Source organism: Mesoplodon densirostris, chromosome 16, assembly GCF_025265405.1.
Source record: "Mesoplodon densirostris isolate mMesDen1 chromosome 16, mMesDen1 primary haplotype, whole genome shotgun sequence".
In the NCBI taxonomy this organism is placed as follows: domain Eukaryota; kingdom Metazoa; phylum Chordata; class Mammalia; order Artiodactyla; family Ziphiidae; genus Mesoplodon; species Mesoplodon densirostris.
Window position 1 is genome coordinate 63,310,738 of NC_082676.1, and position 26,535 is coordinate 63,337,272.

At 58.9% G+C, this 26,535-nt stretch overlaps 3 protein-coding genes across 11 annotated transcripts in view; 1 reads left to right on the forward strand and 2 right to left on the reverse strand.

Moving 5' to 3' along the window:
* ANKS3 (ankyrin repeat and sterile alpha motif domain containing 3) overlaps positions 1–11,128 on the forward strand; it is a 30,233-nt gene extending 19,105 nt beyond the window's left edge. The window contains exons 7-17 of one of the 2 annotated variants that reach the window (XM_060119840.1): positions 3,049–3,207; positions 4,950–5,087; positions 5,597–5,706; positions 5,982–6,149; positions 8,290–8,414; positions 8,880–9,021; positions 9,391–9,563; positions 9,869–9,954; positions 10,401–10,484; positions 10,590–10,680; positions 10,755–11,128. In XM_060119840.1, coding sequence (XP_059975823.1) covers positions 3,049–3,207; positions 4,950–5,087; positions 5,597–5,706; positions 5,982–6,149; positions 8,290–8,414; positions 8,880–9,021; positions 9,391–9,563; positions 9,869–9,954; positions 10,401–10,484; positions 10,590–10,669 — 1,265 coding nt within the window. In that variant the 3' untranslated portion in view covers positions 10,670–10,680; positions 10,755–11,128. The remainder of the gene's footprint in view (positions 1–3,048; positions 3,208–4,949; positions 5,088–5,596; positions 5,707–5,981; positions 6,150–8,289; positions 8,415–8,879; positions 9,022–9,390; positions 9,564–9,868; positions 9,955–10,400; positions 10,485–10,589; positions 10,681–10,754) is intronic. The other variant, XM_060119841.1, reaches the window with a different exon arrangement.
* A 220-nt stretch (positions 11,129–11,348) lies between these two features.
* Positions 11,349–14,039, reverse strand: NUDT16L1 (nudix hydrolase 16 like 1). Of its 3 annotated transcripts, none has more exons than XM_060119848.1 (4): positions 13,866–14,039; positions 13,525–13,785; positions 12,564–12,786; positions 11,349–11,634 (listed from the first exon to the last, which is right to left on the reverse strand). In XM_060119848.1, exons 1-3 carry the CDS (start codon positions 14,016–14,018, stop codon positions 12,565–12,567), a joined length of 636 nt encoding a protein of 211 aa, XP_059975831.1. In that variant the 5' UTR covers positions 14,019–14,039; the 3' UTR covers positions 11,349–11,634; position 12,564. The 3 variants fall into 3 exon arrangements, with proteins under 3 accessions (XP_059975831.1, XP_059975830.1, XP_059975832.1); XM_060119847.1 differs by having other exon boundaries at positions 11,349–11,639; XM_060119849.1 differs by lacking the exon at positions 11,349–11,634 and having other exon boundaries at positions 12,623–12,786; positions 13,454–13,785.
* Positions 14,040–16,768: 2,729 nt separating this feature from the next.
* Positions 16,769–26,535, reverse strand: part of MGRN1 (mahogunin ring finger 1) — a 60,786-nt gene continuing 51,019 nt past the window's right edge. For 3 of the 6 annotated variants that reach the window (XM_060120166.1, XM_060120165.1, XM_060120162.1), the window contains 6 exons: positions 26,204–26,269; positions 24,531–24,757; positions 23,870–23,969; positions 23,488–23,533; positions 21,990–22,088; positions 16,769–18,340 (listed from right to left, as the gene is read on the reverse strand). In XM_060120166.1, the coding sequence (XP_059976149.1) occupies positions 18,228–18,340; positions 21,990–22,088; positions 23,488–23,533; positions 23,870–23,969; positions 24,531–24,757; positions 26,204–26,269 (651 nt within the window). In that variant the 3' untranslated portion in view covers positions 16,769–18,227. Of the gene's footprint in view, positions 18,341–19,832; positions 19,878–21,989; positions 22,089–23,487; positions 23,534–23,869; positions 23,970–24,530; positions 24,758–26,203; positions 26,270–26,535 lie in introns of all 6 variants that reach the window. The other 3 variants (XM_060120164.1, XM_060120167.1, XM_060120163.1) reach the window with 3 other exon arrangements.

Genomic DNA, 26,535 nt, shown 5'->3' on the forward strand with positions numbered 1-26,535 from the left:
TGTGTAAATGACAGAGGCTTTCTTTGACATGTTTTGCCACCTGGTGGGGCTGGCCCTCCTCGTAGCTTTCCTTCTCCAGTGTTTCCTGGCACTTGCTTTTCTGTGTGAACTTGAGCATCAACTTGTCTAGCTCCTTAAAAACAGTGTGCTGATATTTTTGTGACTGTGGCAAATGTACAAATGAACTGCTCTGTGTTGTTAGTCGCCCTAAGACCAAGGGACGTCCTTTTGTTCAAGTGTACTTTCATGTCTTGCAAGAGGGTTTTAAATTTTTCCTCAAATACATTTTGCATGTAACTGAAGTCTATTCCTGAGGGTCTGATTTCCGTCATTGCTGTTGTAAGCGCATTATCCCTCTTAATGCTGCCACCATAGCCTTGAACGGCTTGTTGTCTGTGCAGAGGAAGGCAACTGCTGTCTGTCCACAGTTCTACCGCCTGCTGCCTTATTGAGTTCTTTCATTGTCTGAATTCGTTTCATTTATCTGTTCTCTAGGGTTTTCCAGGTACACTGCCATAAAACCTGCAAACAGAGACAGATTTACTACTTTGTTCCTGATTTTTGTACCTCAGATTTCTTTGCTTTCATCACACTCACTAATCCCTCTAGTTCCCCGTTGAATGAGGTGAGGTAGTGGGCATTCACTTTGGCCCTGATCTTAGCAGAAATACCACATTAATAAGTATGATGCTGGCTTGGGACTTCCCTGGCAGTCCAGTGGTTAAGACTCCACACTTCTACTGCAGGGGTTGCGGGTTCGATCCATGTTTGGGGAACTAAGATCCCACATGCTGTGTGGTGCAGCCAAAAAATAAAAAATATAAATGAAAATAAATAAAGAATAAAAAATAAATTTTTTTTTTAAAAAGTAAGATGCTGGCTTGCAGAGTAAGGTCTGCATGTATGTTATCATGTTAAGAAAGTATTTGTCATTTTCTGTATTCTTGAATGTTTTTATAGGATAAGTGCTGAATTTTGTCAAAGGTGTTTTCAACATCTGTGGAGATGATTGTGAATTTTCTCCTTAGATCTATTAACACAGTATATTATGTTAATGAATTTCTTAATAATGAACCAACTTTACATTCTTGGCATAAATCCCACTTGGTGTACTCTTTTCTTTTTTTTTTTTTTTTTTTTTTTTCGGTATGCGGGCCCCTCACTGCTGTGGCCCCCCCCGCTGCGGAGCACAGGCTCCGGACGCGCAGGCTCAGCGGCCATGGCTCACGGGCCCAGCCGCTCCGCGGCATATGGGATCCTCCCAGACCGGGGCACGAACCCGTATCCCCTGCATCGGCAGGCGGACTCTCAACCACTTGCGCCACCAGGGAGGCCCTACTCTTTTCTTAATGTGGTTCTAGATTCTGTTTGCTAATGTTTATTAATTTTGTATGGATATTCATAAGTGATGTTGGTCTTTGATTTTCTTTTGTCTATCTTTATCAGTTATAGGTATCAGTATTATACTTCATAAAAAGAACTGGAAAGTTTCCCTTCCTTTCTGTGCTCTAGAACAACTTATGTAGCATTGGTCCCATGTGGTCTTTTTTTTTTTTTTTTTTTGGTGGGTGTGCATCGGGCCTTAGTTGCGTCACATGGGATCTGTCATTGCAACACACGGGCTTCTCTCTAGTTGTGGTGTGTGGGCTCCAGGGCGTGTAGGCTCTGTAGTTTGCAGCACGCAAGTGTGGGTTCAGTAGTTGAGGTGCATGGGCTTAGCTGCCCCGCAGCACATGGGATCTTAGTTCCCCGACCAGGGATCAAACCCGCATCCCCTGCGTTGGAAGGCGGATTCTTTACCACTGAACCACCAGGGAAGCCTCCCGTGTGGTCTTTGAAGGATTCCCTGTGAAACCGTCTGGGCCTGGTCTTTACCCACGTCTCTCTTCTGTGTGGTGTGTTTCCTAGACCCACTAGTCTCTGTGCAGAGAAGGGGTGAGTGCTGAGTCTCTGCTGGAGTGGGTGCTCACCTCCTCCCGGGCATCAGGGATGCCGGCGTCTGTGGGGCTCCCTGCCACCTGGGCCATGTTGGGGTGTGGGGTTCGTGTGGTTCTGTCTGTTCTGCCAACTGTACGGGATCAAGGGGCCACGTCAGGAGGTTCAGATTCGTGGAGCCACCTTTTCCTTGGTTCCCCTGCCTGAACATTTATTTTTTATGACTCCTTCAGCTTCTGCTTGGATAGACCCTCGTCTCCTCCTGGTGGCATGGATGCTGGAGTGTGAGGGAGGGGTCCACTTGGTGTCACTGGCCTGGGCTTGGAAACTGGGCCAGTGACTCTCTTGCTCTCGGGCAGTGGCTGGGCTGAGCCTTCAGTTCATGTCTGAGTGAGCCTCTCCCTTCTTGGCCTCAGGACTGCTTTGTAACAGACACCAGCACACAGGGGATACAGTGGTAATGAGGGGCTTCTCTGCATGTCTGCACCCCGGTTCACCAACTCCAATGTGAGATCTTACCCAATGGGTGCCTTCTACAAAAAAACTCCTGAATTTTGTCTTGTAGGTGTAATGAAATATGGAAAACAATGAAAAGCTATAAAATGCTGAAAGCTGTGGGCACACTGAGCTCTTCAGCTCAGACGGGTCCTAAAACAGCACACAGAGCTGTCATGTGGCACTTGTTTCCTAAGAGATTGTTCAGGTTGAGAATATAAAATGGCTTAAGAAGTTGTGACTGCCGTTGCCATATGTTTATGAAGAGATGGATCTTACTTGTCACCTCAGCTTAGAACAGAATGTATTTCTGACTGTTAACATACTTACATGTTGTAAAAAATTCTGGAAACTCAGAGAGGGATGAGTTGGATCCGCTCACCATACTTAGCAATTTTACTCCCCCCGCCTGTCCCCTGCCCCATGTCCCTGTCGCCCATCTGAGCAGTGGACCCGCCCATTGTGGCATTTCTTACAGGTGACAGCCTGGGAACACTTCTCTTAATTTAGGAAAAGGAAAAAAGCAATTAGGATGATTTTTATTTCAGTTCATTATGAGGATTAGTAAATTAGTCCATCACTGAACATACCGTCTAAATTTTGGTGTTTGACGCACAGAAAAATACGAAGATCTGAGCTCTTCAGATGAATCCTGCCCTGTCCCTCAGAGACAGAGGCCCTGTCGGAAGAAGGGCCTCAGCATCCACGAGGGGCCACGAGCCTTGGCCAGGCTCACAGCTATTGGACTCGGAGGCAGGATGCAGCAGCCTTGCTACGGTGAGTGCCCCACGATCCCGGTGGCTTCGACACCGTAGTCTAGGATTCTGTCTGAGAGGACGAGCAACTCTCAGGCTCCTGACGTGGGGGCCGCCTGGGCTGCTGGGTGGGAGCAGCAGCTCAAGGACTCACAATCCATCACAGGGATGGAGACACATTAGTCAGTGGCTCGCTCTTGGGTTTGGTTTGTCCTTTGAGTTTCCTTTCTGTTGGTTAGAACTACAAATAGAACATTCTCTCCTGTAGGAGAGAGAGAGCTGAGCTCGGATCCATTCCTCACGTGGGTGGGTCAGCCCAGCAGGGAGAACGTGACCGTTGAGTCCCCTTCCTGTCTCTGCCGCATCCCCTGGGGAGGACTCTGCCCTCGCGCTCTTTTCTCAGGGTGTGGATTTGAGAACTGCCCACCAGACACCTGGTGGGCCAGAACCCTAGATCCTGAGTTTCCAGATGGCCTGAGTTTTTGTCAGACCGTCAGCCCCTGAGTGTTGAGTGCAGTGCTCTTGGGGAGCCCAGGCACTGAGTTCTTGGGGCGAGTTGGGCTTGACGCTGTCTCTCGTGCTGGCCTGAGTGACCAGACTCCGGTGTGGGTCTCGCCCATCAGTGGCCAGGCCGCTGGTCTAGCGAGCAGCCCTCAGAACCCCCTCCCAGCCAGGAGACCATGTGAGGACTTGATTCCCTTCTCAGACCCTTGGAAGGGGTCCTGGCGCTGGCTGGTAACCAGGCCTGCCTCCTCCCAGCATCTGGGGGGCTGACTGGCGAGCTGGTGCAGCAGGTGAGGACACGGGCATCCAGTCTGGCAGCTGGGAGCTCGGGGCTCTGGGATGGGTGGCAGAGTCTATTCCTTTGGAGGAGCCCAGGCCACCTGTCCCGCCTGAGCTGTGGTGGGGGCATAGGAAGGAGTGTTCACCAGCCTCTCAGCTCCGGCCTTTCAGGAGATTCTGTTTTTCTTCTTACGCTGTGTGAAAGTTTAATTTTCTGTAAGTGCATATATGCTCTTTGCCAAAAGTTAAAAAACATTTTTGAATGATAAATAGCATGTGCTGATGTAAAAAATCTCTAACTTCAGAAAGGTATAAAGAAGAAAATAAGTTACCTATAGTCCCACCAGCCAGGCTCTTTCATGCAAACACACGTACTTTCTGTGGGGCAGAGGCAGGGGCAAAGGCGGAGTTAAACACTCTGGTTTGTGTTCTGCCTCTTCTTGTTTTCTCGCAGGCAGACATTCAGAGGTTATATAATTCATTGTCACTGCCGTTAATGTTTAGCCAGGGCCTCTTACCTTCCTGTTCAGCTGGATCTTCTTGACTGGGGTTGACTGGCCCCTGTGCTGGAAAGTCGCAGGGGCCGTGCAGGCCGGTGTGTGTATGAGAGTAGATGTTTCCAGCTGCGGGAACACCTTGTAGTATAGTTTTCCTTTGGCTCAGGAATTTGTAAATACAGCTTAACATCTCCTACTTTGTCCTCTTGGCAAAGCAACAGCCTGGCATGATAGAGAGGCCACCACTGCCAGGCCTGGCTCCACGTGCACCCGCTGCTGGGCACAAGCTGGTCACTAACCCCTTGGAGCCTGTTTCCTCACCTGCAGACGGCACGGCTCTGTCCAGGTTACTGTGGCGAGTAGAGAATGCTGTCCCGGGGCTCCCCTCGCCGAGATCCCTCTGAGGAGGTGGTTGCTTGTGGAAGGAAGAACTCGTCCTTCCTTATGCATGCATGTGGATTTACGTGCCCCATTCTGTCCACAGAGCAGGTGCCTCCACGGGGCTATGTCACCTTCAACAGCAGCGATGAGAACCCCCTGGAAGAGGGGGGCCTCTGCTACAGGGATGTCACCTCCCCTATCAACGAGCGGGATGTGGAGAGCAGCAGCAGCAGCAGCCGGGGTACGCACACCCCCCCGCCACCAGTCCAGCTGGGCCGTGGCCCTGTGATGGGTCCATCCGGCAGGAGAGGGTGAAGGTTAGAGAAGGTTCTGGCTGTTGTGAGGAGAGTCATAATGTGGCGTGGGGACAGGTGAGGAGACTTCTCACCCAGGGTCTCTGAGCAGGATTTGGGAGTCAGTCCAGACAGACAGGCTTAGCCTCTTGACTGGTAAGTCCTTAGGAAATGTCTTCGTATGTTATGTGCATCGTCCATTCCACAGCTGTTTACCGAGTGTCCTGTGCGCCAAGCACTGGCTAGATGCTTGCATTTATCGGTGAACAGAGCAGACAAACCCTGCCGAGCCTAGAGAGGAAGGGCCTGGCCCGGCAGTCGGCGTGAAGCAGAAGCAAACAGTGAACAATTGGAGGGGCCGGGGAGCGCTGTGGCTGAAGCCGCTCGGGGACAGGGCTCTGGGGAGTCGCCATGGGCGAGGCCTGTGGTCAGGCGTCCTCGTCTTCGCCATTGTCAGAAGAGCACGCCTTCTGTGCCCACCTCGGGGCCGCGCGGAGCAGCAGCAGCAGTGAGGGCCTGGCCCGGGCCCCGGAACTCAGCAGCGAGGCCTCCCTGGAGAGCAATGAGGTGACCCTCCCCTCCCCCCCCCCCGCCCCCGGCGTCGTGGGGGCTGCCTAGCAGTTCACTTGAGGTGCGCATGTCCATGCAGTGCCACAGGGGCCGCCACCGGGGAGGTCTCTGGCAGGCGGGGGAGTTTCGGGAAGTTTCAGACCTTCCCCATAGTGAGGGGAGTGTGCAGATGAAGCCACATACACTGGCGGTGGGGCGGGGAGCGGAGCCTGGATGCAGCACGTCAACTGCCAGCCCCTGCGGTTGCTCTAAACACACACCTCTCATCACAGGATTCGGATCATGCGCGGAAGAGCTCGGGTCGCAAACAAACTAAAAGCTACGTGAAGACCAAGAATCGTTACAGCAGCAGCGACAGCCAGTGGCCTCCTGGCACCGGGACTTCTTGTGCCCCAAGATTGATCCCCCAGACTGACAGGTCCCCCTACTCAGGACCCCAGGTAAGACCATGGGGCTTCTTGTGATTTGTCATTTATTTGTACTTCCCATGGGGCCGGCACTGTTGAGAAACAAGAGTGGGGTGGTTTTCTCCACACGACCTAGAAAGCTACTCGGGCTGAGAGGATTCCAATGGCGAGAGGAGCCGGTTGCCGGGCTTCTGTTCATCCCTTTCCATGGAGGTATCCGTCTCTCCCCCTGGTCTCCATGCTCAGCTCAGCCTCCCTGAGCCTGGGGAGGAGAAACAAGGGCCAGCATCACAGAGCTGCTTTCAGGTGACAGTGACAAGCTGCATGGGAAGCAGAGGCAAGGTGGCACTTAGTCGGGACTTAATGAGAACTTAATTGCTGCCTTTCTCATCGTGGCTGCTCTGACTGAGCAGTTTGTCCAGGATTATAGGTGCAACAGCAGCGCCACTGCCTAGTGTGTTCTCCCACCCTCTGTGGGCATTAAGTGGTACAAAGGTGGAAGAGAGGTCAGTATTTGCCGTTTTTTAAAGTCATAGCTCTGCTCTTCACTAAAAGCCTGTGATTTTGCTGGTTTCTCCTCGTAGCCCCTCTGGCGAGCTTTCTCCAGCGCCTGTGTTCCCAGGCTCGGTGAGCAGCTGACCTCTTGATACCTTAAACACATGCCGATTGGAGCCTTTAAATCAGCTTCTTTAAATATGTTCCAAGATTTGGTGTATGTGCTTGTCAGAGGAGCCGGTGGGGCGAAGCTACCTGCTTCTGGGTCGGGGTTTCCTATGTAGCAGAGCAGCTCCGTCACTGCTATCTCCTGAAAGTCAGCCCTTGACACAGGATTTGTAAAACAGAAACAAAAAAAAGAACAGAATATGTTCCAAGAGCTAAAGGAAACCATGTCTAAATATGGAATATCAATAAAGTGATAGAAATAAAAATGAACCAAATAGAAGTTCTGGAACTGAAAGTACAATAACTGAGATGAAAATTTCACTAGAGGGGCTCAACAGCAGGTTTGAGCACACAGAAGAGAGAACCAGAAGACTTAACATAGATCACTTGAGGTTATCCAATCCGATAAAGAAGAATGAGGAAAAATGAACAGAAACCTATGAGACACCAGCAAGTGCAACAGCGTGCATGTAATTGTGTTCCTGGGGAGGAGGGAGGGAAAAGTAGAAAAAATGTTTTAAAATAGCCAAATCTTATCAGGGGAAATGAAAAGACTGCCGTCCACTGCACAGTCCATGGGGCCAAGGCAGAAGAAATCCTGGAGAAACGTCTAAAGGTGCGAGAATGCAAGTTAAGAAAAAAATAATCTCTCAGATACTGGAAGCTTTGGTTTGGGGATCCAAGAACACGTCAATCTGGGGATCAAACACCAGGCATTGGTACCTACAGCCTGGACCTCTACATGGTGCTTGGGAGGCCAGGTTTCAGCATCGCAGACAAGAAGTGCAGGGCAGGCTGCATCGTGGCCAAACACAGAATTAGCAAAGAGGATGCCCTGCACTGGTCCCATGGGATCATCCTTCCTGGCAAATAAATTCCCATTTCTATCCAAAAGGTCAAAAAAAAAAAGTTTTCAGTGGAAAAAAAAAAGCCAAATCTTCTCAGATTTGATCAAAAAATGAATCTGCACGTCCAAGAAGCTGAATGAGCTCTAAGTTGGTTAAATTCAGAGCCACACCTGGACACATCACAATCAAGAGTGTCACTAAACAAAGAATCTTGGAGCAAGAGACAAGTGACTCAGCACGTACAAGGGGATCTCCAGACGATTAACAACGTATTTCTCATCAGAAACCACAGGGACCAGAAGACATGGGACGACATGTTAACCAACAGTGAGACGTCCGGCTAAGACTGTCCCCCAGAGTGAAGGAAAAATGAAGAGTCCCGGGTTAGCAGAGACCGAGAGGAGCTGCTGCCCCAGACCTGCCACAGGGTGTGCTTCCTGCTGCAGTGAAGACACTGGTCCAGAGACGCCCTGCCTGCCCTGCCTGAGGACACACAGGGGGCAGCCCAGGCTCTCTGCCGAACTTGGGAGTCAGCAGAGCTCAGGACAGGCCAGGTGCTCAGCAGGAGAAAGGCAGCTGTGTGTGCAGCATGGGCCTTTTCCTGCCCCCACGTCTTCGTAGCCTGCCTGTCCTCTGACCTGCCCTGGCTCCTCACCCTCTAGGACCTCGCCACGCTGCTGGAGCAGATCGGCTGCCTCAAATACCTGCAGGTGTTTGAGGAGCAGGACGTGGACCTCCGCATCTTTCTGACCCTCACTGAGAGCGACCTGAAGGAAATCGGCATCACGTGAGTCCCAGGGCCTCTGTGGCTGCAATGCCCAGGAACCAGCTAAGGTGCAGCTCCCAGCATTTGGGTGGAGAGCCTCCCTGTCCAGTGGCCAGCTTTCTCCCTGCTGTCAGCTGTCCACTCCTGCAGCTGCTCCCAGCTCAGGTGCAGGCAGCCTGGGTCCCGAGGCCCCGAGCTGGCCCAGCGGACACTGCTGTGCTCAGGGCACCCTGACATTGTCCACTGTCCACCTTTGAGAGCATCCCTAGCAGCCCCAGCTCCCTGTCCAGTGAAAGCAGCAGCCAGGCAGGGTGGGAAGGTCACAACTCCTTACGATGCTTTCTGTCTTCTGTCCCAGGATCCTGGGGGCTACTCTCCCCCTTCAAAGCTGGGATCTTTCTAGCAGACAGTCTTGGTAGAAGGACGGCCCACGGAGCCTCCACGTAGAGCAGGTGCTGATCCGTGTCCTCTCACTCCCTGCTGTAGGTTGTTTGGGCCCAAGAGAAAGATGACCTCTGCCATCGCCCGCTGGCACAGCAGTGCCCGCCCCCCCAGCGATGCCTTGGAGCTGGCCTACGCTGACCGGCTTGAAGCTGAGATGCAGGAGCTTGCCATCCAGCTGCACAAAGTAAGTAGAGAGCTGGGGCAGGGGATGTGCAGAGAAGGACACAGCGTGGAGACAGATGCCCAGAATCAGCGGAGAGCAACAGCCAGGGCGGGTGACAGGACAGCGAGGCCAGGAAGCATCATGGCTCGGATGCAGTGGGGCGCACAGGTGGGCACAGGGGGGAGAAAGGGTGTCAGCAGCGCACACTGCAGGGCTTGCAGGAAGGGGTCCAGGCCGGGGGGGGGGCTCCAAGGTGGAGACAGGTCCCCCCAGGCCAGGAGAGGAGGCAGTCTGACGGCAGAGATGGAACCTGGGGCGGGGGAGCCCCGCCCGGGTGGTCATTCCCGCCCCCGAACCGGCCCGCTGCACCTGCTGCCTCTCCCGCTGCAGCGCTGTGAGGAGGCGGAGGCCATGCGGGGCCTGGTGTCACAGGAGCAGGAGCTGCGGGCCGTGGTGGAGAGCTGCCTCCTGGAACAGGACGGCGCCCGCAAGGACGTCCACGCACAGTTGCAGGAGACCTGGGCCCTGGCCCGGGACGCTGCGCTCGTCCTGGACCAGCTGCGGTAAGCGGGTGTCTGAGCTGCCCCTGGGCCAGGGCCAGGCCAAGTCACTGTTTCCTCCAGATTCTTCCAAGAATGGGTCGTTTTCAGGGCTTCCTGGAGTCATCGCCACCCCAAATATCTGGCTGTCCCTCCTTGCAGGGCAGACCAGGCAGCAGAGGGGCCGCGTGTGTGTCTTTCTCTGCCCGGGCTGCACAGGCACAGGCTGGCAGGGTGCACAGGGAAGAGCCCCGCCTCACACTCAGGGAGAAGGGTGTCCGCTCGCCTGGCCTCTCCCCTCACCAGCGATTGGTTCTCGTGTCCGGCAGAGCCTGTCAAGCTGAGCTGTCCGCCCGAGTGCAGCAGGATGAATCCCTGCTCGAGGCCACACTGGGCCCAGGCCTCCCCACAGCTGGTAAGGAGAGCGGTGTCCTGGACACAGAACAGGTAGCCAGAGGGCAGGGACGCCTCCCCAGGCTGGGTTTTACCACTTGTCTGAGTGCGGTTATCACACTGACCCCACCCCACCCCAGATCCTCGCACGTGCCCAAGCCCATGTCCTCACTGTCCCTCCAGGTGGCCTTTGGGCCATGGCTGCCTCTACTGTCCAAGACCTCACGTGACTTCTGCAGCCCCTGGCTGGGCCCCCCAGGGCATAGCCCAGCTGTAGGCAGGGGCCCTCACACACATTCCTGGGGCTGAGCCCTGACCGGCCGTCAGCGCTCTGCTCCACAAGTGGGAGAACACTCTGATGTAATGAGGGGGACGTATGGCACCAAAGGTTGGGGGGGCGTCCCCTGGTCTCAGTGGCTCAGGTCTGTGGGCACAGACCCCAGGCCTACTCAGCTCTCTGCCCTGCAGACTCCAAAGGCTGGCAGGCCACCTTGCAGGCGCTGAGCCTCCCTCAGCTGTCGGGAGCCCTGGAGGATCGAGTCCGGGAGATGGGTGAGTCCAGGGGGCCGGACAGCCCACCAGCCCTCAAGGTCATCCATTCCTGTGCCCTCGAGCCCTCCAGACTGCGAAGCAGTAACTGTGTGCCCCCGTCCTCAGGGCGAGTGCTGTGCTTAGTGACCCAGAGCCTGGAGAAGCTGCAGGTGCTGAACAGGAAGGAGAACTGGCGGGAGCCTTAGCCAGGGGGACGGTGAGTGTCCGTCCGTCCAGGACCTCGGCCCCGAGAGCAGGGCAGCTGTGCAGCCGAGCGAGCGCCCCCCTCAGTCTTCCCTTTCCCTTCTCAGAATCTGACGTGGGGTGACTGATCCACCCTGAAGCCGCGTGCCCGGAGGACAGGAGGCCAGCGAGCAGGCAGCTGCAGTGGCCAGGGCCAGAGAGGATCGGGCCCCAGGAGCAGCTGGCAGACAGGACGGGGCTGTGGCCGGTGCGAGGGCAGCAAGGCCCGCACTGAGGCAAGACGAGGGTCTCTTGTCCAGACCCAGGAGTGGGGCCCAGAGTAGGCAGGGCCTTGGGGAGAGCGTGTCCCCACACACCACAGGCGCCACACTGAGGTTCGCCCAGACAGGTGAGGGCTGGGGCGGGGCGCCTAGGCAGCGTATGTCATTTGCTGGAAAATAAAGTTTAAGATTGGCTGGTGAGGGGTTCAGTTCTGGTCCCACGGCCTGAGGTACTGGTTGATAAACCACAGCAAGGGGAAAGCTGTGCCAGGGCCCTCGCCCAGAGCACCATGCTCAGGGCAGGACCGACTGGGTGATCCCTGCTGCCCCATCCCTCTGTTGCCTGTAGCTAGGGCCACCTTTGCATCCGAACCCCCATTATTCTACAAAGCTACCTGGAGAGCGAAGCAGGCCCCAGAAATAAGAGGAGCAAGTATAGGTGTTTTATTTACAGAGCAGAGTGTCCTTGCCCACATGTGCCAGCCACTTCATCGAGGCTCTAAGATGGGACACCCAGGCTGGGCCGGGAGCATTGCTTTCCTTACCAGGCCAGCGCTGTGGAAACTGAGCTTCGCTGAGGAGTCTTTCCAGACGTAGGGCCATAGGAGACCGCCAGTGGTGACCTTCCTGTCCCGTGGTGGCTCTGCTGTCGTCATTGTGCACGCTTGGCCAGTGCTGCCAGACTGTTTCCTGGAGGTGCCTGCAGACTGTGCTGGGAACAGAGAGAGGGAAGCCCTCAAAGGAAGAAGCAGTGGGCTCAGCCCAGGCGCCACCAGAGCCACCAGGATCAGGGAGGGGCCTCACACTGTCAGCCTCAGTGAAGAAACCACCAGACCAGGCCCATGGCCCAGAGAGTCCATGCTGGCAGTGCCACAGTCAACACGGGGAGGTGGCTGGCACCCCCACCTGGGAGGGGAGGCCTGCATCAGCTCCACCTGAATGGTACCCAGAGCCCTGCTCTTAGGCCCGGCCCCTGCCCTCCGGTCCCTGGGTGGCGGGGAAGGGGACACCCTCCTGCGTCCACCCCTAGGCCTGTAGCCAGGACCAAAGAACACACAGAACGGCGGAGGCACGACTTTACTGTCCTTTCTCCAGCAGCTCCCTGTACACCTGGGCCCCACGGCCCTGACTGTCCACAGGGACAGGGACCAAGACAGGGGTAAAGCTGCTTTGAAAACTCACCACAAATAAAGCTAACAACCAAAATTCACAACATAACCTCCTATCCTGGGCTGGCGTTTCTCCAGACCCTGGGGCTGGCTTGGGGCAGGACGCAGGATGGAGTCAACCCAAAGTTGGCCTCCACAAGAACAAAACTGCCACGAGAACAAAGCAACTTCTCCAGGGTCCAAGTGCATGTGCACTTATCCAGAGGCCATCAGGCACCACCTGGGGCTCTACCAGCCCACAACACGTGCGCAGAGAGCTCGTTTTAGAGTGGGTGCACCCAGGCCACCACCCAGTAACTGCTCTGGGCAGTGGAGATGACGAGGTGCCCACTCCCCCACACAGTCGGAATGGGTCAAGCACAGAACATGCTAGAAGACACTCCCACACTGAGGCTGGAGGGCCCAGCCTCAGCCCATGGGTACAGAGAGCCAGGGGGAGGGCGACAGACACAAGGCACAGGCGCAACCTCAGGAGGAAGATGGGAGCAGCTTCTCTAGGGCCTTCTTCTGCTTTTCCGTGGCCGCAGCCAAAGCTTCAGCCAGTTTCTCCTCGGGCATCATGTTGAGCACCTTGAGGGCAAAGAGGAGTTGGTACTTGGCTGTGCTGATGAAAGCGTTGCTCAGGAAGTTGGGAAAGCCACCGACTCGGTCTTTCTGGGTGTACAGTGGGACGCGCACGAGCCCCAGCACCTGCATGGAGAGGAGACCAGGATTGGGACCAGGTCCCCACACGGATGGCATGGCCTTGGCAGGAGGGGCTTGTGAGCTGCTAGGCCACGGGAAGGACAGCCAGGTTGCCAAGGACGTAATGGGAGACCCGGGTAGGGTTGGGTGAGGTAGAAGCCAGCCAGCTCCCTTGGTGCGGTGCAGCCCCTCTTCCCCAAGCAAGTTTCAAGGCCATCCCCATGCACATCCCACTCTCAGGTCCCAGCCCTCATCCACTGGCAGGAAGCCCCGCAGTCCACACCCCCATGCTCCCTCTTTCACCTGGTGAAACCCAAACACCCCAAGTGCCACTCCCAGTCTTCCAGACTATAAAACCCAGAAGTAGAGCCTTCATCCCCCACACCATGAGATTCCGGCCCATAAACCCAGACCTACAAGATCCTCTTTTTACTCTGCAGCTTCACACCTCCCGGAGCAGGCACCGCCCCTTCCCATCCTCCCACTGATCCCACTCCCCACTCCCAGGATTGGCAATGGCGGGCAGCAAGGCAGATGGAACACAGCCCCGAGGGAGGCCCAGACCCGGCCCCCCTCCCACCCTACCCGACCCCTGGTCCCTCTCCCCACCCCGAAGCTGGAGACAGCGACACCCTCCCAAACTGTCCAGGGGACCCTCAGGGGGACGTGTTACCCATCAGTGCCTTCCGCGGGGCCAGAGCCAAACCCCGGGGCGGGGAGCGGGGCCCGGGCAGCGGCCCCCACCTCCAGGCCGTGATCCCGCGAGTGCACCGCGCTGATCTCCACAGCATGCAGCTGCTCCAGCGTCAGCTGCCGCGCGTACAGGTGCGCCACGACGCGGTGCGGGCCCTCGGTCAGGTGCGAGCTCAAGTAGTCGGCCTCCGTGAGGCGCAGGCAGCCCAGGCCCAGGCCCAGCACCCGATTCAGTCCGTCCTCCAGCGACCAGAAGCGCCGGTCCACGAAGCCCCCGGGGAAGCCCAGCAGCCCGTCGAAGCGCATCTGCATCTGCAAGGGAGCGCCGGGTCACGGGCGCAGGTCCGAGTGGCGTCCCGTACCCGCCCGCCCGCGTCCTCCCGCGTCCTCACCAGCACCGAGAAGCGCATGGGGATGCGGCCGAAGAGTTGCCCTGGGTTTGCGGCGTACAGCATGGCGTGGCACGAGTGGCTCCAGCCCGGCCCCAAACGCATCGCCTCCACCCGGCTGATCTGCTTCAGCTCCGGAACCGCCGCGGCCGACATCTTGGCACTACCCACCACGACCCGGGCACCGCCCTCACGTGCATGCGCGGGCCCGCCCCCGCCGCGCCCGAGCAATCCGTGGACAGCCGCGCCCCTGGGCCCCGCCCCTCCGCCAATCGCTGACGCGCACCAGGGCAGAGCCCGTCACAGCTCTCCGACGCGCCGTTGTGGGGCGGAAGGGGCAGGCACAAAGGGAACGGCTGCGGGCGCCCCAGCCGTTACCCAATAGCCGCGCACCCCGAGCGGGCCCCGCCAACGGTCCTCGAAAACCACAGAGCCCAGGATGCAACGCGACAGCCGAGCTCGCAGGAGTGGAGCGCGGACGCTGGGTGCTCGGGCGCGCGGCGCTTGCAGGGTGGGGGCGGTGCTTGCGGAGTCAGGGCTTAGACTACCCGCCCCGAAGAGGGCAGGAGAAGCCCCAACGATCTCTTTGCCCTCGGCCCTCCCCCAGCGCCTGCCTGGGAGCGCCGCCCCGCGGGCTTCCCACCGCCAGCTCCAGGCCAGGCCGGCTCCAGCTTCTGGGCGCGAGGGCGCCTCCTGCCTCCCCCAAGGGGCTCAGCTGAGCCCTGGGATCAGAGGACACAACCCTCCCCTGCACGCACGCCAGCCCCATCGTTCTGCTGCCGGCTAAGCACTGGAATCCAGGGTCACTGCTGGTCTGCCTGACTAGAAGAGCAGGAAAGCAGGGTCTGGCAAAGCTCCAACTGCCCTCACAGTACGAGTCCACACCCAGCACTGAACTGGGTGCATGGTGAGGAGTTCTGGGGCTCCCTAAGCCCAGCCTGCTGGGGCAGAAGTGATTTAAATCCCGGGGCAGAGAGCTTCCCAGCCCAGCGCACCAAGTACCCTGCCTGTCAGACACCATACGCCAGGTACTGTTGGAGGAAATAAGGTCTCTCCCACTTTACTCCAAGGAGGAACCTGGGGCTCAGATGAATGGGACTTGCCTGAGGGCACCCAGCACGTTGTGAGAGCCAGGATCCCACCCAAGATTCCCACTGCCTCCTACCCAGTGTACATAACAGAAAACCGTGAAGCTTCAGCAAAAGGGGGCCTGAGTTACTTACCAGGTGTCTGTACTGGAGAAGGAAGTCACTAGGGCTCGGAAGCATCAGAAACAGCATCGGAGGGACAGTAGCGGGGCTCCCCTGGATCCTATGGTGCCACTCGCTCCACCAGCTGGCCCAAGCTCCATTCTTCTCCCACCGTGGACATGGATTTGGTGAGGGAAGGCACCACAGCCTGTGCTCACAGGATGGGTGCCATGGCACAGCCTCAGGAAAGCCATGCAGCCGAGGGCAAGTTCTGTGCCCTGACCGGGGCTGAGAAGGAGAGGGGCAGAGGGCAGGCAAGGGTTGGCAGGATCCGCCAGAAACTCATTCACGTTGGGTCCTCGGTGGTGTTCTGTCAGATGTGGGGAGTAAGAACCCAAAGAGAGAGGCTCTCCCCCACCATGGTCCTCTGCCAGGAGTCAGGGCTCAGGTGGGGCAGCCACAGCTGGCAAGGGGAAGCCAGATTCCAGGGCAGGTAACCGTGTCTGAAGGGGAGAGATTATCAAGGGGAAGGGCCAATTCAGAGAGGACCCCACCTCCAGGCCGTAGACATTAAGAAAGGAGGTGGGTTGGTTTGGGGGCAGTGTGGAGGGAGATCCAGTGCAGCCCATGCAAGAACCCATGTGACACTGAACACCCTTCTCCCACACTGGGACCATGCCAGACCCAGGCACGACCGAGGGTGGCAAGCCTTCCTTGGGGCAGGGACAGGCTGCCTGAGTCAGAGGGGACCAGAGGAGGCTACTTGGAACTGTGTCTACAAAGAAGCCAGGGCCCTGCTGGTGGGTGGTAGTTCAGGCAGTGCTGCAGTGGGTGTTCTGGAGCCCCAGCCTTTCCCTACGGGGAGGCTGCTCGCTGGGCAGGGGAGCGCAGACCAAGCAGAGGGCCCTGGCTGGGCTCCAGCATCCTGGCAGCCAAACCTGCCCCTCCAATCCATTCCCCACATGACAGCTGGAGAAAGTTGCTCCCTTGCTTAGAAGCCTCTGACTAAAACTACCCCACAAGGTGTCTGCACCCCACACCCCCAACTCTGATGCTTCAGCCACTTGCTGGACACACTTGGTCCACTCCTGCCTCCGGGCCTTTGCACTTGCTGGGCCGCCTGCCTGGGGTGCTCTTCCGCAGAGAGCTCCTTGGCAGCATTCAGGGCTCAGCTGAAATATCTCCTCAGAGAAGCCCTCCCCAGCCACAGGTTAAATCAACTCCATCTCATGAACCGCTGAATCTCTTCCTAACAGTAACCAGACCTGGGAAGACTTGGATTACCTGTGTGGTGTCTCACTGACTAGAACACAGGCTCCGGGGGCCTTGCCTATTTTGTCTTCTGGCAGAGTAGGCACTTAGTTCACCGCGGTGCGATGAATCAACTTGCCTAAGCAACCCGCACACCTGGAGGATTCGGGCTCTGCCACCTGCTCAGGAGGCAGAACAAGTCCCAAGGGTCCCTCCTTTTCTCCAACCCAACGATCAGCACGATGATGACCAAAAGAGTAATAACAGCAGCCCTCACGCCCTCCTGGAAGTTGTAGTTCGTGGACATCTTATACATAAGGGAACAGAGGCTGCGGCCACAAGTTGGCACCTGCACTGCTGTGAGGGCCTCAGAGCTGCCACCAGCTACTCAGCTGTCCTGCCTCCCAAGAAACAGCCTCAGTCCTGCGGTGCTGTGCACGGAGGAAGGAGCAGGTGGGATATTGCTGCATGATTTTATTACTATAAATAGACAGTAAAAACGAACAAAAACTAGCGAATCAGAGTACATCAAATGGTAGCACACGCAAGTACAAGACAGGCCAGTCTGCACCCTGTCCTTCAGAGTTACTGGCACAATATCGATGGCGAGAGGCCGGGGTGCTGGCTGTGAGAGGAGAGGGCTGAGGAGAGGGACACGGCCGCCCTGCCTGTCTGTGTGTGCATGTGTGTGTGCGTGTGTGTGTGCATCGGCATGCGTGCACCCATGAGCACATGGTGGGTGGGAGGGGAGGGGAGGCAGGGAGCCAAGGGGCCAGGGCAGGCTGCCCCAAGCGTGGCCTCTGTTCACAGGCTCAGCCGGAGGGAAAAGGAGTCATAGACGCCCGACTGTCCCACTCAACAGAGCCTCAGCCTGTGCAGCCGGCCGCCCCAGAACTGTCCTTCCCAGGGCAGCTCCTCAGGAAGCAGGACCCTCTCCCGCCTGCCAGCAAAGTGTCTGCACCCGGGAGCTGCAGACCCACCCACTGGGCTCAAGGTCCTGCGGGGGAAGCTCTCGCCTGGGGGCACCAAGGCCAAGCGTCTCCTCTGCCTTTCTGTTACCCAGAAAGTTTATCTTTAAAAAAAGATGCGGTCACCTCAGATGGGACCCTCATCCCCTGGCAGGTCCCACCACAGGAGTCCCAGACAGAACAAATCAAAGAGAAACGCTAAGTGGCATCTACATGGTGAGAAGGGAGCGGAGAAGCCGCTCAGGCCCTCCCGGGGCAGGTGGGCAGCAGCGCCGCCGGCTGAGTGGAGCCCCCCACCCGGAGGGTCCGACGACATGGGCTAGGCCGCCTCCGAGGAAGTGTGGGGCTCAGAGAAGGGCCCCTGGACACAACCGCTGTTAATGGCCAGACCCAGACTTGGCCTGACTGCCTAGCCGCGGGCGGGGGGGGGGGGCAAACTGTAGGAGGTGGTCCTGCAGGGCCACGTAGGGAGGGGGGAGGGTACACGCACATGGGGAGGGGACAGGCACTGTTTCCTTCATTGACTGAGACTCGGCCCCCACTTCCTTTCCTCCCACAAGGCCCCTGTGACGTTTCCTGTGAAGACTGCACTCTGTTGAGTTCTCGGGCATCGACAGGACCCCTACGGACTTGGGGGCTGGGTGAGGCCCAACCAGGCTGCACGTGGGTGATCAGCCCACAGGACGTCTCGGGGGAACCCCAGAGCTCAGCGCCCAGGACAGAAAGCCGCCATCCTTCATCCTGTACCATTTATAAATACATCGACCGTAGAAAAAGGGGGCTGTCAGAGAGGAAGGTCAACTGTGCTCTTCAATCAAGGGTCACACGGCCCCTCGGAGCCAGTGACCACACAGGGCGTGCAGACCGGAGAGGCCAGGGGTCACGCTGGAGTCCAGGCAGCCCCTCGGCCAAGTCTGGGGAGCTGAGGGCTCCATGCTGCCAGCCTGGCCAGGCTCTCAGAGTGGGGTCAGCTCAGCGGCCCCGGGGTCAGGACCGGGGCCACCAAGTGGAGGCCGGGGGGGCCCGGCGGCGTGGAGGCTGCGGGGTGTCTCCATGGAGGTGGACCATCCTGCAGGCGGGAAACAGGGAGGAGGGTGACGTTCGGCTGAGCTGCCCCGCCTCACCGCTCCCTTCGCCCGCCGCCAGGCTCTGGGTCCCCACCAGCTGCCCCACTATGTGTCTGCGGCGGAGCACACAGAGGGCCTGGTGACCCCAGCCCCCGCCCTGGAACAGAAGGCAATGGGGCACCTTGGCTGCCGGCTCCCGGGTGCCCCGCCCGTGCCCGCTCCGTGCTTCCTGGGCTCCGACAGGCCACTGGATTTGGCTGGAACTCGGTCACCCCCGGTGGAGGGGTGCCCAGAGCGGCCCCAGGAGGCCCTGCCTGCCCTCCTTGGAGGCTGTTCCTGCCATCCCCACATGGCACCTCCAGGATGCTGTGAGGGGATCCGTCCCTGGCTCAGGATGCCCCAGGCGCTGGTGCATGGGGAACTGCACACCTCTCAGGGCCGTGCCCGTCCGCACAAGGGGCCCCGGGGCGGATTCAATGGCAAACCCAGGAGCCCCCGCGGCCTGCAACAGACTTCGGGGACTCAGTGAGGGACAGTTTTCTTAGGAGCCGTGGCTTCACGTGGGAAGCCAGCTCTGCCACATAGCCCACAGGACAAATACAGTTCCTAGCAGCCGGGTCTGACCCATTTCCTACTTCCAGAAGTTTTACCTAAGTGGCAACACTCAACATCTCCCACAGATGAGAATAAAAGCGTTAGGTCCTATTTCAGCAGAGAGTAAGATTCGTCACAAGAAATGATCAAGGAAGACGAGAAAGGTCTGTGGGGGAAGGCAGTGGGTGGAGGGACCCCGCAGACTGGGTCCAGGACAGCTGACTGGGAGGAGGGCTGCGTCCCGCAAGGCCGACGCAGCCCGGGGTGCGACCCCACCCACACTCGTCTGGAAACCCTGGGCCACCGAAGGCGCCAGGTTCTCTACCTCCAGGCTTGCTAGGGAGGCTGCTGTCACCTGAGGGAGGGGCAAAGGCCCCAGCGCGTCCCCTCCCAGTGGTGCTCGCAGAACTGTCTTCTGTAAAACGTCTGTTTGGGCCGCCCAGGGAGAGGGCACCTCCCTGTTAGGTGGGGAGACCACGCAGCCGCCTCACAGGCTGACATCAGGGCATGTTGGTGTTCCGGAAGGTTCCAGAGGTGGGTGGGGGGACAGGCTAGCTGTCAGCAACGGGTCTCAGCTAGGGCTGAGTCACTGATCCTGGGACCCTCAAGGCTGCAACAGCCTGACTGGGCTGCCTGGTCCAGATGGGAAATCCTCTGGTTCCAAAAGCCAGCATCAGACCCCGCAGGACCACCTCTCAGGGGCACCTCTGCTTTGGTGTTTGGAGAGCTCTGGATTCTGAATCCACGGCCCCGGAGAAGACACGGCTGTGGAAGGAGCCCAGAAAATGGGAAGGAACCCCCGGCGGGAGCAGGGGAGGGAGGGTGGCTGGGGCCCTCTCTCCAGCACCCTGCCAAGGCCGCCCGCAGAGCCCCCGCCCCACGTGCGAAGGCGTCACGTACCAGCTTACTTCTCTAAACCACCGGAGCAGGAGCCAGGCCCCAGGGCTGCGCAGAGGAGGAGAGAGACGGAAGCTCGGTTAGCAAAGCGCTCAGAGGGACCGGCACGTTCCAGGGCAGAGGCACTGGCTTTAGGACAAGGTGCCAGGGTGGGGGTGGGATATGATGGAAACAAATGCCACACAAACCGATGTGCTGACACAAAAGAGACACGTGCTGAAAACGCTTCCTGAGAAACAGCTCTGGGCCCAGTGCTAATGAAGAGGAACCCAGCCCAGGGAAGGATGCAGGTAGCCGGGGAGGGGCTGGGGGCTGGGCACAGCGGAGCCCAGGAAGGGCCCCCACCCCGCAGGGCTGCTGGGATGCCGGACATCTAGGATTTCTCCATTTTATGGATTTGCCCCCATCTCCTTTCTTCCTGTCTACGGGATACACTAAGATTCACTGAATCATGCTCCATCCAGCCAGAGAATGCGGTGCTGTTAAAAAGAATGGAGATCCCTGCGTGTGTGTGTGGTCGCATTCTTAAACACACACACTGATGTGGAAGATGTGCAGGGTCTCTGCTAAGCGAAAAAGCCCGCAGAGAACAGAGGAAGCGGCGTGGGAGTGGACGACTCAGAGGTGTGCGTGTCCACGAGGCCCCCTGCCTGCCCCACAGGTACAAGCAGCCATGCGGGTACAGGACACCCACGTGCAGCCTCCTCTCTGCTCTGGCATCGAGAACCAGCCCCACCCTGCTGTCCGGTCAGGCCCCACAGCCACAGCTTTTTGGCCTCTGTGGCCTCTCCTCTACCACCTCCAAAGCCGACTGCCTCCACCCCCAGTGTGGACCTAAAGAAGGCCCGAGACATGCGCTGGGGGGTCCAGAGAGCCAGAGGTCCCGCTCTCACCTGTGGGCTGGGCCAGCCGGCTGTGGCCTGTCCTGAGCTCCTAGACACTCCGTGGGCCACTCGAGGCATGGGAAGTGAGGGGTGGCACTGCAGAGGCTGCGTGCACTCAGGGTGCCCTCACCCACACCCAGGGGCCGCCTGCAGGGTCAGGACTCACTCAGGGCTCTAGGAAGCTGAGTCCCTCTCCTGACCGCCCCTCAGCCCCCAACCACGTTTTCATCCTCATGATATACTAAGTCCTCTAGAATCCTGTGTTACTCTAAGGTCCTAGGCACAGCTTTCACCCAGGGGTTCCTTTGGGTAGGCCCGTGTGTGTCAACGAACCAACTAGTGCCCTCCTTCCTCACACCTGGGGACCCGCTGTCCTCTAACCACACCCTCTGTCTGCACAGGCCGCTGCTCGTCCAAAAGCCCAGGGATAAGAGGCCCTTCCAGACCAAAGCACATCACAGTTCCCCCAGTGCCCAGGCCAGGGGACCAGGCAGTGGTGGCTCCCGGGACAGGTAGGGGCGAGGAGAAGGGGCTTCCCAGCCACGAGGAAGCAGCCAGGCTCTGAGGACAACGTGGCTTTTTATCTTGATTCCAGAAACCTCAGGTGGTGTCCCAGCAGGCCTGGGCACAAGTGTCTGAGAGACCCCAACTCCCGTCCCGTCTTTGGAGCCCAGGACTTGAACCTGAGGATCTTGACCCAGAGGAGCAGAGAGCAGAGCTAAGGCCACAGGGCCCTAGGTGGGGGCCTGGGAAGGGGTGGGAGGAGAAGCAAGACCCCTTCCTGCTGCCCTTGGGCCTCGCTGGCACCTAGTGCCCCAGCCTGTCCCCTGCCCTGGCCTGGACGTGCTGCTTCACCCGGGACCAGAGAGCCTGTGAGCCCCAGGCCAGCGGTGGAGCCTGTTGGCCCTCGCCAGGCCTGCGGCCGGCGGGGAGGTTTCCATCTTCAGCTGCCTGGGCAGAGGCCCAGCTGCTGGGGCACCCAGCACAGCCCAGGGATGAAGGAAGATAGCAGTGGCTGTGGGACCAGATTTGCCCACCTGGCCTTAAACAAGAAGCCTTTTCTGCCTTCCAGAGGCTGAGCTGGCTCTGGGATGAAAAGGGGCCTCAGGCACAGGCTCTGCCCCAAAGAACCAGGGGCTGCAGGGTGACTGTGTAATCTGGGCCTGGCCGTGCTTTGGGGGTCAACGGAAGGAGCGTGGGCTCAGAGCCAGGGACGGGGAAGTGGGCTTCCCCCAGGCCTGGAAGGCTCCTAGCGCCACCGGCCGAGTGCCGTTACCTGGCAGGTAGATGTCTGCAACTGCGCTGGGCTGGCCTCGGCTGCAGGGCTCGGGGCTGCCGTCCTGCAGGACGTTCTCGATAGACGGCACTCGGCTCCCTGCAGAGGAAGGGGCAGGTTGGGGACCGGCAGGCAGGAGTCTGGGACCCCAGACCCCACCCTGGGGCCCAGACCCCACCCTTGACTCCCCCTCTGCTCTCCCGGGACCCAGAGATAGACGTCTATTTTCTTTCTCTTTCCTTTTCTCCTACCCACCAGCATGGGGCTTTATTTTGTTTTTATTATAGAAACATCACATACCCACATTTAAAAGATAACATGGAGTGGTAATAGACCTGACTGTCTCCTATCTTCCTGGACAGGGAGGTGGGTGCTCAGCCCTCTGACCCCCAGGCCTGCAGCAGGGAGCTCACATGTGGGGGAACAGGGGGGTGTCCTCTCTCTCACACATCAGTTCTCAGCCCGGGACCTGCACTGTGCTTGTGGGTGTGTCCCCTCAGGCAGAAGAGGGACCTGGATCCTGTGACAGGGCCTCCGGAGGGCGCCCAGTCCTGGCACATGCTATGTGCAGGTGGGAAGGAGCCACAGCCACGGAAGGTGGGGAAGCTTAGGCCTGAGGGGCAGAGGGACCTGGCCCTGCACGCCGGGTAGGAAGTGACAACACCATGCTCCTGGGGACACCTTAACCCTGGCACCATGCCCAGGCCTAAGGCCCTGCCCAGCGGCCTGCAGGCAGACATGGGTCACCCAGGGCAGCAATGGCCAGGGGCCACCCAGCAGGGAACGGGTCACAGCGCCAGGGTGGCTGCAGGTTGCTCTGGGGGCCTTGACCACATTTTGGCCACCCCCTGGCTCTGTCATTCTCAACTAAAGGGCCTTGGGCCTCCCCTGACACCAACCCTGAGCCTCAGTCTCCTCATCTGTCTGACACGGGGAGGAATGACCAGGACTGCAGAGGAACAGCGTCTTCCCAGGCGGCAGAGGAAGTTTGGGAGGCGTCTTATCACCTCTTGTCACCTCCCCACTCACAGCCAGTGCTGGCAGCGGCGGCTGGGACTGGACCCCAGGGGGCTGCCAAGTGCTAAACCCTCTGCTCAGGAGGGGCACCAGGCCCCTTACACAGGGAACACGCCGGGGAAGGGCCTGGCTGAGCTGCGCACCCACCGGCCATCGGCTACCCCAGACCCGGGCAAGGCCCAGAGACCCCGGTGGGACCCTGCCCTGGAGGGAGGGGCACAGCCCAAGCCCAGGAGCATGGAGCACCGACCATGGGCAGAATGATCCAGTCGGGAAGAAAAGGGGCTGCCACTAAATGGACGGATAAGGAGGGAAAACCAGGAGCGGCCCAGGGCTGTCCTCCATGAGGCCGTGTAGGAACCAAAGTGTGTGGTCCCAGGAGGGCAACTAACACAGCTTGGAGAAACCTCCGGAAGAGACTTGGAGGCCCCGCTTCCTGCCGGGCAGGGAGCACCAGAGCCTCAGGGAGGAGAGGGCTCACCTTGCTTTAGTGATGAAGTCTCGTCAACCTCCTCTGTTATGAAGCTCTAGGAAACAAAGGAAAAACATGCCTGGACCCTGGTGCTGACAGCTGGGCACCAGGCTGCAGGTGGCCGGGGAGGACACAGGGTGAGTCGGGTCCAGGACAGGCAGCGCCTTTGGGTGTGTCACACACAGCTCCTCCTACGGCCCTCGCTGCTGGACTCCACCCAACAGCGCCCACCCGACAGATGAGTAAACGGAGGCTGGGGGAAGTCACAGCAGCCAAGGTCGATGAGCGAGGGAGTGGTGGAGCCTGGGATCTGGGAAGCCAAGAGGCAGGCAGTGGGGTCGGAAGGACAAATGGCAATGGCACGCCTGAGGAGGGCGGGCAGGGGCCTCACCTCGGGGGAGCTGCTCAGCGCCACCCCTGCCCCGCTCGGCGGGGGCGGGGCCTCCGAGTCATCCTCTTCATTGATGGGGGACGATGGGGACCGCAGGGTGCTGGGGACAGAGTGGGCAGAGGACAGAGGATGAGCAACGCCCACCCCACCCAAGCCAACGCCCCAGCTGGGCCAGCAAACGTGAGCTAGGCCTGGGGAGTAGGTGGCCCTCCACCTGCAGCCTGCACATGGCGCTGTGTGCAGGGAAGAGGGGAACCGCGATGGTATAGGCTTGGAGGGAGGGCTGAGCAACAGCAGGAGAGACCCAGGTGTCCTTTTGTATCTTTGGAGTTGTTTTGTCACACGTATAAGGCGCAGGGGCCATGGGAGTTTTATAGAACCTGTGCCTTCTTTATACTTTTCTAGAAAACCAGCACACGTCTGAGCAAAGACTAAACACAGCAGGGCTGCTCGCTGGCACCTCCAAGTGTCCAAAGGACCAGGACTGACCCTTGCCCGGCCCCTGGGCATGTGGCCCTCGAAAGTCCCTTACATCAGTGATGACGATCCTGTAATCACCGAGCAAGGCCAGGGCTGGCTCGTGGGGCACAAACAAGGTGGATGACGTGCACCTGGAGGGTCCCGCACACCTTCCCCAGGGGGCTGCCGGCGGTGGCCTCACCTGTCGGGGGATCTGCTCCTCAGCTTGCCCTTCTGGAGGCTGCTTTCCATGATCCGATCGATCCCAGCAAGTGGACAATTCGCCTGGGACAGGCCGTCTGAGACGCCCGAATAGGTGATCTCTTCATAAAGCGGGGCCGAGGGGATGGCTGGGGAGGCGGCCCGAAGGCCGTTGAGCGCCTCGAGCAGGGAGATGGGCTCGTAGCCAGGCGGGATGCTGTCGGAGCTCTGCAAGGACAGGAGCAGGTGAGGGACGGGCCAGCCAGGCGCCCTGCCCACTGCCCATGGCCACAAAGCCCCAGACGCCGGCCTGGCGCCCCAGGGATGGCCTGTTCCCCAGAGCCTGCTCTCTGACCATCTCCTGTCCACTCCACCTTCCAGAGGCTCACATCCCCCTCCCTCAGAGGGGCGCCAAGAACTCCAGAGCAGCATCGGACACCCCTGCCCAGGGCACCCTCGGCCATCAGCTGCAGCCGCACCCCGGGACACCCAAGTGGCCCACTCGGTGCCCAGGATGGAGGAAGAGAGGGCCTTGGCCAGCCCCTACCTGGCCTTCTGCTCCTGCCTGGTGGGCATAGAGAGTGAGAGAGGTGTTAGTGAGAGGAGGGGGCAGGGGCAGGAGGGGAGCAAAGCCATGGCAGAGGCGGGAGAAGCCGGTGGGAGCGTGTGGCCTAGGCCAGGAGGACCTGCCCGACACAGGGGCCCAGCCTAGAGACCCTCTGTGGGCCGGACGAGCAACTGCAGGGCTGATGTGGGCTCCGGGGAGCCTAACAGGCCCCTCCTCAGGACCAGTCTCACCCTCTCTGGGAGTAAATCCAATCAATAGGCTGAGTCTCGCTTTAGGGTTAAAGGCAAAGGGAGATGTTAGGCCTCCCAAGCCGGGGGGTTGGGCAGCCGCCTGCCCTCACTCTCGTGAACAAGGTGAAGGGAACGCTCTCTACATGGGACTCCTGCCTGCCCGGCTGACCTGTGAGAAGAGAGGGAGCTGCCCTTCAGGGAGGTGACACAGTGACTCTAGGGACCAGGGGGAGGCAGAGGAGCCAGGTGGTGCTCTCTGTCCTCAGCGAGCACCTCCTGGGTTCCCTGCGACCACGGTGCCTGCATTTGTCCCAAGCCACCCCTTCGAAACAGGGAGAAAACCTCTCTGTCTAGGCTGACCCTCAGTGACCTCAACCCTCTACCATTTTCCAAAGGGGCCCGGGGCTCAGCGGAGGCCCCCGGCAGAGGCCCGGCCCAGCCGCCACATGCTGTCTGCCCCCAGCCTGCTCCCTGAGATGCAGGAAAAACGTGAGAAATACAAGTGTTGGCCCGCAGAGCAGGGATGCAGGGCGAGCAAGCACGAGGGACGTTTGCAACAAGAGCGGCAGCCTTAGTTCCGCCTCCATCATTCCACTGCCAGCAAGAAAAAAAAGGGAAACGGCATCAGGAGACCACGGGCAGAAGCAGAGCTGGCAAGAAGGGGTGCCCGGGGCTTTCTGCCGACAGACCTTGAGCTTTGCTTGTTCCACAAAACTCCCTTCCTGGGCAGGGACGCCGGGACTGGGGAGAGTGGATTTGACAGATTAAATGAACAGAACACGTTAGCCTGGGGTGAAAGTGACTTCCCATTCTTGTCACTGGTGCAATAATCAGGGCACAGGGCAAAGACGTAGCCACAGGGCCAAACACACTTACTGTTTCCCTTTTAGGTTTCTTGCTGGCCAGTGAGGCAGGGTGCGACTTTGATTTTTTAAAGGGACACTGTCAAGATAAAAACCATAGAGTTTACCGCTGCCACCCCCCATGCGGCGCTGGGGCTGGCTGGCTGGGGTCTCCCTGGTCTGCTGGTCTCCAGGTGTGCCACGAGCCAGCGCTTCGCCAACTCTACGTGCATGTAAATCGTGGGGACCTGGCCGAGCATGGGTTCTGCCTTGGGCCTGGGTTGGCTGCGCCTGCACATCCTTGCAGCTCTGGAAGAGCCCATCCCCGTCCGCAGCGGCCACTCATGGTCTGGGTCACCCTGAGCA

Bases quoted from the DNA above. Each gene is read 5' to 3' on its own strand.
- NUDT16L1 (XM_060119848.1), bottom strand. From the start codon at position 14,018: ATGTCGGCCGCGGCGGTTCCGGAGCTGAAGCAGATCAGCCGGGTGGAG. The intron at 13,786-13,865 runs GTGAGGACGCGG...GCTCCCTTGCAG, and splicing joins CCATGCGCTTCTCGGTGCTG to ATGCAGATGCGCTTCGACGG. The intron at 12,787-13,524 runs GTGGGGGCCGCT...CTCTCCATGCAG, and splicing joins CGCGGGATCACGGCCTGGAG to GTGCTGGGGCTCGTGCGCGT.